The sequence below is a fragment of the Gekko japonicus genome, unplaced genomic scaffold (assembly GCF_001447785.1).
Source record: "Gekko japonicus isolate JY-2015 unplaced genomic scaffold, Gekko_japonicus_V1.1 scaffold3609, whole genome shotgun sequence".
Taxonomy (NCBI): domain Eukaryota; kingdom Metazoa; phylum Chordata; class Lepidosauria; order Squamata; family Gekkonidae; genus Gekko; species Gekko japonicus.
Genome location: NW_015173794.1, coordinates 35,927 through 46,458, shown reverse-complemented (window position 1 = coordinate 46,458; position 10,532 = coordinate 35,927). Strand labels below are relative to the sequence as shown.

The following is a 10,532-nucleotide window of genomic DNA, read 5'->3' as shown; positions in this document are numbered from 1 at the left end:
ATGACATCTATCTATGCAACGAACACTAACTTAAGATGATCCAAACAAAGTAAGGAAAGCAATCCCAAATGCTTTCATTGACTTAAAATTATTTGGCAGAGAATTCGACACTTTAATGATGGTCTGGGCCTGGCTGGGGCGATGGCACGCGTGCCCACAGAGAGGGCTCTGAGTGCCACCTCTGGCACCCGTGCCATAGGTTCGCCACCACTGCCTTAGAGGGAACATTGCTGGCGGGGACTCCCGGGTGTGACCTCCCGCTTCAGGCCCACACGGCCAGGGGCAGATTGACCACGGAGCAGAGGAAGCAGGTGCTTAGGGCGCCAGGCCCAAAGGGGACACCCACAAAGTTGGGGAAAGGGGGAAAGGCTTCGTTTGTACACAGTCTATGGTGTTAATCCCATGAATAAATGTTTGTATTGCTGCAACCTGCATTTTCTATCTGGTCAGACAGGTCAACCACTGAAATGGAGTGGGGGTCAGTGTGGAAAGGAGGGGGGGGCACCAAGATGGGTCCGTGCTCAGGGCACCCGTGAGCCTTCATCCGCCCCTGCACACAGCTGGCCACCTGCGACCATCCCAATTAGATTACGAACCACGGGATAGTGGGATAGGGCGCGACTGAAATTTGTGTCTTGGGTACACCGCAGTTCAGTTGGCGCCCCCACCTAGAGGGCACCTGTAGCCTTGCATTTAAGTGTGTGTGTGTGTGTGTACATGTATAAAATAAACCAAACCGCTTACAATATAAATGAATTTGACATAGCATACTTTTCAATATAGCAAAAATCAACAGCCACGGTATTTTCTTGTGTAGGCCTTCATACGCGGTGATGGGGGCTAGATTTTAACAGGCAAGGATGATTCTTCTTTCCTGGTTCACTGGAATGCAGAATGCTTTCTGTGCCGATCCTTACCTGCTAGCATTAGAGAAGGGGTGAAAAGTATCAGATCCCTTATATGGTTAGATTAGCAGAACAGAGTTTTGAGTCCAGGGGCACCTTCCAGACCAACAAAGTTTGATTCTGGGTATAAGGTTTTGTGTGCGTGCACACAAAACCTTATACCCAGAATCAAACTTTGTTGGTCTGGAAGGTGCCCCTGGACTCAAAACTCTGTTCTGTGGTTAGATTATGTCAGATGTTTATCAGCAGCAGTTCTATATTGGCATACGTTAGCTGGACTAAGTCAGACAAATCGGTTCCTACAAATGTTTGAAGAACATTTGGAGTGCATAGTAGACAGTTTTTAAAAAGCACCACAATATGGATGTTGACATTCAACAAGATTGAAAACTTCCATTTTTTATTCTCCGTGGGTGCAGAGGCCAGGCACCTGAAATTTTGCTAGACATATTCAAACCCCGCCTGCTACTGGTAGTACGATTTCTCTACTATTGGTAGAGTGGCAGCCTTGACCCTAGACTCAGAGACCCTGCACGTGACACTGTGCACATCACAAGTCGCAGTTACCTGCTGTTGGCCTATTAAGGACCAAACTCACAGGGCTGCTGGAGTAAGGGAAGATAAATTTATCACACGCAGCAAGGTGCTATGTAAAGGCCATGTTTATGTTTGTTAATTATTGTAATTCACAATTGTTCTTCTTTTGTGTCACTCTGACCAGAGTTGTGATTAACGTTGAAATACAGTTGGGGGAAACATGCCGTTTCCTAAAGGCATCCATGGTCCACCTTTGCAGTTTGGAGGGCGCACTTAGTTGGATGATTTGCAGCAGCCCAAGTGGAGGCAGGGGGGAGAGTTATTTGAAAGTGTCCACCAATTCTGTCACTTTTTCTGGGATCGGTGTGCAAATGTTGTCCTGTATGTATTGTGAAGCGTTTCAAACTTCATGAGAGAATCTGCCCTCTCTTCTAGTGTCTCCTAAGCCAAAAGTTAGGAGCTGTGGTGGCTCAAGTGGTTAAGACGCTGAACTGCAGGCTGCGCTATGTAAAGGCCATGTTTATGTTTGTTAATTATTGTAATTCACAATTGTTCTTCTTTTGTGTCACTCTGACCAGAGTTGTGATTAACGTTGAAATACAGTTGGGGGAAACATGCCGTTTCCTAAAGGCATCCATGGTCCACCTTTGCCGTTTGGAGGGCACACTTAGTTGGATGAGTTGCAGCAGCCCAAGTGGAGTTATTTGAAAATGTCCACCAAATCTGTCACTTTTTCTGGGATCGGTGTGCAAATGTTGTCCTGTATGTATTGTGAAGCATTTCAGACTTCATGAGAAAATCTGCCCTCTCTTTTGGTGTCTCCTAAGCCAAAAGTTAAGGTGTGAGGTCAGTCAGTAGGTCAAATTTGTCTCTGAAGGCTGCTCCCCTTCCTCTCTCCCTTGCTGAGGCAAAAGATGGCTTTCTCATGTCGAGGTTTATAGTACGGTGGATTGAATAGGGAAATGGAAACTCCAGCTTTAAAGCTAATGCTTGTTTGGATTTTGTGGGCTAGTGAGGATGCCTAGTTTTGTACATTGGTTTCTAGTTTTTGAAAGCTACCTCAACATTTTACGAAAGGTGTTGGGGGGGGAAATACAGTCCATTAGATATCTTGGTGTAGTCTAGCCAAGTTGATTTGAGTAGTAGACCAGGCTGGACAAAAAGACCAAGGCATCTGGGATTTCTTGCTCCAGAAGATTGTGACGGGCCGGGCGAATGGTATAAATGGCTTTACAAATTAATTACAGCCATGAATGGAGAGGAGGTGGGGGAGGCTGTCAGAGGACCCGCTGAAAGGGAGATCTTTGCTCATTGTCCTGGGAGCTGACTGTTTCTTCTGGAATGGATATGCATGAGGACTGCCTCTGATTTTGAGCCACCGATAAAACCTTTCCCTTGACTCTGTACTCCAACCCAGTGTTAAAAGTTTCAGAAATGCATCTAGATGGATAGGCGGTTGTAAAAAACTGTTATAGTGATGTTTATGGCTATATGAGGGCTCTTAGTTTTCCTTTCCCAGTCTATTGTGTATCTAACAGTTTCATTTTGTAGTCTTTTTTTGCAAAGATTTTTACAAGCTCCTAGGTTGTAAATATTCAGGCAGTGCCTGGACCTTCCCTGGTTGGTATAGGCTCCTACCACATAAGAAGTGTGAACTGATGTTCTCTGCCTTCACAACATTTCTGTGAGCTGACAGGTGGTTCTCGGGATGGAGACCGTAGAAGCCGAGAAGGACGGTTGGAGCTTTCCGAGCTTTCATTTAAGAATAAGAGCAAATGGCTGTGAAGATATTCTTGAAAGTGCTTGTTGAAGTCTAAGAAGTCAGTTGGGTAGCCCTGATCAGATTTCTAGTAGGAAACAGGGACATCTTCTCCTCTTGATTCTGGAAACCAAAGTAAATTTTACTAAATAGCAAACATTGCAGAATATATTGTGCCAACATAATAAGAGATTGTATTTGCTTCCTCAGGTTCCCTGGACTCAGTTTTAATTTTTGTAGTATCGTGAGGTTTGCATAACTGTGATTGTTCCCATTATACAGAGGGAGGCGGAAGGGGGGGGCAAACCCAAATCTTTGTGGAGGTGGGGCCTGGGATAGCCTCTGGACTGCACTTCCTCTCCCCCTCTGTCCCCAAAAGTGCATCATGTACTTCTGCAGAGCCTGTGATTGGGTAGAATTGTTCTGGGTCATGCAGCTGCCATTCATCTTTCGGGGGGGGGGGAGGGTGTTGTTGGCTCTGCAATCCTCCAGACACGAGCACAGCAGGTACTGCAGCCTGTTTAGAGTTTGTGTTTCTTATTGCAGATTAATGAGTTGAGTAATGTTCCAGTTCCAGTGATGCTAATGCCAGATGACTTTAAAGCCTACAGTAAGATTAAGGTGGACAATCATCTTTTCAACAAGTGAGTAACAAACGAAACTTTCGATGTAAGGGGGTGTCTCCCCACCCCCCACCTGAACACCATTCTATAAAGAGCTTCTTTTTACTTCTAAGCAATTGTTTGCAACATGTTAATTATTTATTTATATTTATATTTAATTTATTTATTTTATTTCATTTATACCCCGCCCTACCCGTACGCGGGCTCAGGGCGGCTTACAAAACACACCACAATTTAAAAACAATTAAGGCACGCAGTGCAATAAAATACAATTAAAACAGTTTAAACACAGTGGACAACTCCCAGGATCCATCGCGACTAATATGCTCACTCCCTATTGTACATCACATTGGGGTCAATGAGAGGGGTGCCATGGGCCACGATGTCCAGGTGGCCAATCAGCCCAACCTGGCGGTACTGCTCTGCGATCGACTGTTGGTGGTGGCGGCGGCTCCTATTCGAAAGCCTGGCGGAAGAGCTCCGTCTTACAGGCCCTGCAGAACTGTAACAGGTCCCGCAGGGCCCTGATGTCCTCCAGGAGCTCATTCCACCAGATAGGAGCCGCCATCGAAAAGGACCTGGCCCTTGTGGCAACACGCTTGGCCTCCTTAGGGCCCGGGGTCACTAGGCGGTGTTGTGACCCCGACCGAAGTGCTCTTTGGGGCCTGTATGGGGAAAGACATAGGTATGCCGGACCCTGGCCATGTAGGGTTAAATAGCATTTTATTTCACAGGAGCCGATCAATGGAGTCCTGTGCAGCGTTGCTCCTTTTTGTGGCTGTTGATTTACTCTAAACTGGAAAGTCTCTGCTTGGGATTGTGGCACAGACGTGGCACTAGAGAAACGTGGCTAATGTAAATCAACAGCTGCAGCGTGGAATATTCTGTGTTTCCACTGGAGGATTTTTAGCCTGCGTCTGAACGTGGCGCTGGATGCAGAAGGCTGTGGCTCCCCTGGAGATAAACAGCATCGCTGCCCAGTGGGGTTGGGTCACTTCCAATGTTCCCTCTAAGCTGTGGAGTCTTGTGAGCAAAAATTCCGCTTTGTGAGCTACTGGCATTAAAGTTATGAGCGAGCGACTTGGCTGCTGCATAAATTAGTTTGTCCTGGAGCCCCATCCTTCCTGAGCTAAGACAGAAATGTGTGAGCCGGAGGCTAAAAAACTGTGAGCTAGCTCGCACTAACTCAGCTTAGAGGGAACACTGGTCACTTCTGTGTTTCTGAGCTCAGAGGAGAGCACTCCTGAAGACTCTTCCTGCTTTCCTCCTGTACCTTTTCCTCCCGTAGACCCACAGGGGAGATTCACATCCCACCTTTTATAGAGATGAGCTTTAAGCAGACTTGGCGTTGTTAGCTTGTTAAAATGTGGCTGTTCAGAAAAGTTTTCAGTGTGGGCTTGAGTTTTGTTTTGGGGGGGTCGTTTTCATGTGGATGTTTTCCAGATGCGTTTAAGGGGAGTTGTTTGTTTTTTAAAATATATTCCCCGGTATTTAATTTTTTGATCTGCTGTGGCTGCTCTTTCTTCTCCTTCTTCTTCTACACAAGGGGTGTTGCTTTGGATATACAGAAATGCCAAGTCACAGACAAACCTCTCAGCAGCTCGAGGGCTTGAAGCTGGCAGAAGGGCAGGGGAGAGAGAATTCTAGCTGTGGGGGGGGGTTTGCAGGCCAGTGTTCCCTCTAAGCTGAGTTAGTGTGAGCTAGCTCATAGTTTTTTAGCCTCTGGCTCACACATTTCTGTCTTAGCTCAGGAAGGATGGCTCCAGAGCAAACTGATTTATGCAGCAACCAACTCACTCGCTCACAGCTTTAATGTCAGTAGCTCCCAAAGTAGAATTTATTTATTTATTTATTTTTCATATTTATATCCCGCCCTCCCCAATGGGCTCAGAGCGGCTCACAAGGGCAGGGTTCCAATATTAAAACAGTGGTGCTCAATCAATTACTAAACGTAAGTCCAAGATGACTCAGCTCAGTTCTTCTCCAGGATCTTCTAAACATTCCCAAGTTCTTCCTCAGGGCCTCGCCAAAACGTCCTTTAGGTGCAGTGATGGTGATGGTATAGTAGGGGCGGCAGCTCCTACTCAAAGGCCTGGCGGAAGAGCTCCGTCTTGCAGGCCCTGCGGAACTGAATAAGGTCCTGCAGGGCCCGGATCTCCCCCGGGAGCTCATTCCACCAGGTAGGAGCCACCACCGAAAAAGCCCTGGCCCTGGTCGCAGCTAGTTTGGTGTCCTTGGGGCCCGGGATGACCAACAGATTTTGGGGCCCCGACTGTAGGGAACATGTGGGGAAGGGCGGTCCCTCAGGTAGGCTGGACCCTGGCCATAAGTTTTGCTCACAAGACTCCACAGCTTAGAGGGAACATTGGTGCAGTCAGTTGTGGAGATCAAGGCTGGAAAAAATCCATAAAGGCAGCAGATTCATCCGGATCTGCCTGAGCCCAAGACTGGAGAAAGAGTTGTTTCGCCACCCCAACAACAAATCTAATGTCCCTGTAATTGTCTGCCTTCTGGCACATGGGTGGCACGGATCCCAGCCCCCCCGGGACAGCTTCCTCCTTACCCCATCAGGGCCAGCAAGGGCTGTGCTGGCGTCGTCCTGAGAAAGGATAGTAAGGCTCTGCCGCCGCCGGTGGGTACGTCTCCCACTGCTCAAGGGAACCCTTCATGCCAGACTTGAACCCCGGAGAAGGGGAGAATGGCAGACTCCAGAGATCCGTCCCCTTCACTCCTCTTTAAGCAGGCTTGTAAATGGGGGGCTGCCTGGTCACCTGTGGTGAGTCAGAATCCCTTCTAGGCAATCACACAAGGAAGTGTTTTTACCAATGAGAAGGCTGGTTCTTTTTTATTCTCCTGCCGTTTGTGTGCCATAAAGACCCATGTGTGGGCAAGGAAGGCTAGTAGTGTGTTGTGCCTGTGGGCAATGTTCCCTCTAAGCTGTGGAGTCTTGTGAGCAAAAATCCTGCTTTGTAAGCTACAGCCGTTAAAGTTGTGAGCGAGCGATTTGACTACTGCAGAAATGAGTCTGCTCTGGAGCCATCCCTCCTGAGCTAAGACAAAAATGTGTGAGCCAGAGGATAAAAAACAGTGAGCTAGCTCACACTGACTCAGCTTAGAGGGAACACTGCCTGTGGGCATGCGTGCAAGCAGCCTCCCAGGGAGACCTCCTTCCCGCCTTCTCCTTCCTCTCCCGCCCTTCTGCCCATTTGAAGCCCCTACTTCCAATTTGCATCTCATTTCCCGCAGTTCAGGAAGATATGTATATTTATTGTTCATAGGCACAAAGTGGTAAAATGCTAAAATTCAGAATTTTTAATTTTGTGGGGGATAAAATGTGTTGCTCACAGGTGCACGTTTCAGAGCATGCTTGGTCTTCAACAGATGTTCACCAGTCATCATATTGAATGCATATATCTGTACATCCGTACTGGTCACAAGACATACAAACAGCCCCGGAGCTAGACCTTTCTTCGTGTGTGGGGGGGGGAGGGGGCAGGACAGCTAATCAAATTAACTAATTAAAAATGCCATGGGGTCCCCCCGAAGACAAGCTATCACTTGAGAAAGAAAAAGTATAAAAAATGAGATGTTATTGCACTCTGAAATCTCTTACAATGTATTGTTAGAATTATTTCTTAATTTGCTTTTTAAGAAGTCAGAAACGTTGGTGTTTAAATTTTCATTTTAGTTTAAATTGACTACTAGATGACCACATTCAGTGGACTTGAATCGAATATGGAGTTAAAAGCTAATTTGTTAAGCAGTATGTATGACCATATATAAGGAGCTACAGTGGCTCAAGTAGTTAAGGCGCTGAACTGCAGGCTGTGGAAGGTTGGTAGTTCAGCCGTTCGAGACCCGAGTGTGCCGCATGACGGAGTGAGCTCCCGTCTCTAGTTCCAGCTCCTGCCAACCTAGCAGTTCGAAAGCAAGAAATTGCAAGTAGATAAATAGGGACCACTTCAGTGGGAAGGTAACAGTGTTCCGTGCGCCTCGGTGTTTAGTCATGCCGGCCACATGACCACGGAAACGTCTTCGGACAGCGCTGGCTCTTTGGCTTTGAAACGGGGATGAGCACCGCAACCCTAGAGTTGGATTCAACTGGCTTTTGAGCAAGGGAAACCTTTACCTTTACCTTTATGTATGACCACCATCTCTTGGGTTTTTAGTGGGTTTTCTTTACTTTCTCCTATAGTTTGTAGATCCCCTTCCTAATTTCGTTGTAGTTTATAGAAAATGCAATTTAAAAAATCCCCTACGGGGAGCATTAAAAAAAAATGCCATGGGGTCACCATGAGTTTGTAAGGAGTCTTCCATGAAATAAATGCAGGGCGAGGGAGGGCCGAGGGGCACCCGCCTGCAGCTGGCTGGAGCAGCTGTACTGGATGAGCACTGTGAAGGTGATGAGCTAGAGCTCGTGGAGGGAGGTGCCAATGGCACAGGGAGAAAGGGGGCAGGCCAGCAACCTCTCCAGGGGAGGGGCGGCCCAGTCGCAGCCAGCCCCTGTACGAATCCACAATGCCTGCTGGCCTCGGGCAGAGGGACGCTGCAGGCCAGGCAAGGGGACGGGCTTGCTTGCCAAAGGCACTGCAGATGTGTGACCCGTGCAGGCATCTTCGAGGGCGAGGCCAGCGACTGGGGGAAGGAGGCTCCGGTCAGGATGCACGTCCCAGGGAGGAGAGTCCTTGTCCGCACCCCAGTGCCGCCTGCTCAGCCCACCACCTCTGCCTCTCCCTCAGCCAGATTCAGGGGGCACTGTGAGTTCGGGAGGGGTGCCACCTGTGGGCCCCACACTAGCTATGGCCTTGCATACAAAGAGCAACTTAAACTTCCCTAAATACTAGGATTTGGCTGTCCAGGTTTCGAGAATTTTTTTAAAAAAATTTTTTTTATTGCTTTTCACTACAAAACTACAAAGGGTGGGGAAATATGGGAGACTAAACTATACGTAAAATATAAAGCTAAAGCAAGGATCAAGTTACATATAAGTATCATTTAGGTCTTCCCACCTTTAAAGGCACTACTTGGAAAGAATGTTACTATACATAGTTATTTCAAAAATAAACTAATTAAATCACAATTAGCCAAACTAGGCGCATCCTGGTTCCATTATCTAAAAGACTTTCAGCTTTAAGCTAAACATCATGTTCTTTATCTCTTGTGTTTATAACTTTGAGGATTTTAGGAGCTGCTACTCCTTTTTCAGAATCAAGAGTCTTCCAAGGGACTGCCAGTATTATTTCCACTGCTTCCCAACTCATGTTCGCTCTTTTTATCCGTTTGGTTGCTATCTTCTACTTTCCCATTTTCTTTTGTTGCTGTTTGATGTTTCTCCAAAAATGTCTTTGCTTTTTGGACAGAATCAATCTTCTCTTTTTTCTCTTTGTAGTTGAAGGTAAGCCCTTCTGGGAATGTCCGTCTGAAGGGAATGGATTGTGTAGAGTGTTGCTGTAGAAAAGAAGTTAGATTTTTATACTGCTTCCTCCATTTTCTTATCTCAAATGGAATGTCTTTTAGAATTCTCGCCTCTTCACCTTTGATTTTCAGGGTTATCCCATTCGTCGCTTTCAGAATTACATCTCTCGTTGATCTCTTGGAGAACTTAACAAATACCTCATCAGGCGGTTTATTTTTCTTGTATTCTGGATAGGTTTCGATAAACCAAGTCCATGTCGCTTTGTATATATTCTGCTTTAAGGTCTGTCACTGGTGCCAGTGCTTCGCTCAAAATCCCTTTTAAGTTCTCTCCCTTCTGTTCTGGGATACCCTGGAACCTCAGGACATGGTGATTTCTCCGTTTGTAGCTGTAGCAGCTGCAGAGATCCGCTCTTTCCCCACGACCTCCAGTTTCTGATTTATCGCATTTTGTTGGATAGTGTCCTACCACATGTTCTTCTCCATTGCTGCCGTTCTCTCCAGCCCTCGGAAGTATTACTCCCAGAGTCCCTGGAGCCACCCGGGAAGGTTGGTGGTCTGGGCCAAGGAGGGAGAAGGTGGTAAAAGGGAGCGGTGGCGCAGGCAGTATAACGCCTGCATTAACATCTACTCGAGCACCTGTTCGAGTCCCACCGTGGTCGAGGTGAACTCTAACTCATGGGTGGAAGCTCCCGCTAGAGGTAGGCGGGACTGTCAGTCTTTTACTGACCCCCTAGTAGGAGGGGCTTTTCCCACCTTCCCCTGTTTTTGCTCTGTCTGTCTTGCAAGTTTGAAAATATCAATCCTAGTTTGAAATGAGTCATATCCAATGTTCCCTCTAAGCTGTGGAGTCCTCTGAGCAAAAATTCTACTCCGTGAGCTACTGGCATTAAAGTTGTGAGCGACCAATTTGGTTACTGCATAAATTAGTTTGCTCTGGAGCCCTCCTTCCTGAGCTAAGACAAAAGTGGGTGAGCCGGAGGCTAAAAAACTGTGAGCTAGCTCACACTAACTCAGCTTAGAGGGAACACTGGTCATACTATGATTAGGCACAAAACTAACTTCGTTTGAAAGGACTTGTGATAGCAAAACAGAATGCTTTTGATTATACAAAGATCTAATAAAGAAATTGATACTCTTAAAGGGGAAACTAACAACTTAGAGGACAAGCTCAAAACTGAAACTAATAGTAAGGATTTTGAGTCTAAAATGGCTGAAATGGATAACTCCATCAAACGATTGGGGGCTAAAATTAAAGATTTCAAAATGAAAAAATTTGACAGGGATGCTTGT

General features: G+C 46.7%; 1 protein-coding gene across 1 annotated transcript in view; it reads left to right on the top strand.

Moving 5' to 3' along the window:
* PIP4K2B (phosphatidylinositol-5-phosphate 4-kinase, type II, beta) overlaps nt 1-10,532 on the top strand; it is a 33,401-nt gene that overhangs the window by 1,123 nt on the left and 21,746 nt on the right. The window contains exon 2 of the mRNA XM_015423559.1: nt 3,748-3,845. Within this exon, the coding sequence (XP_015279045.1) occupies nt 3,748-3,845 (98 nt within the window). The remainder of the gene's footprint in view (nt 1-3,747; nt 3,846-10,532) is intronic.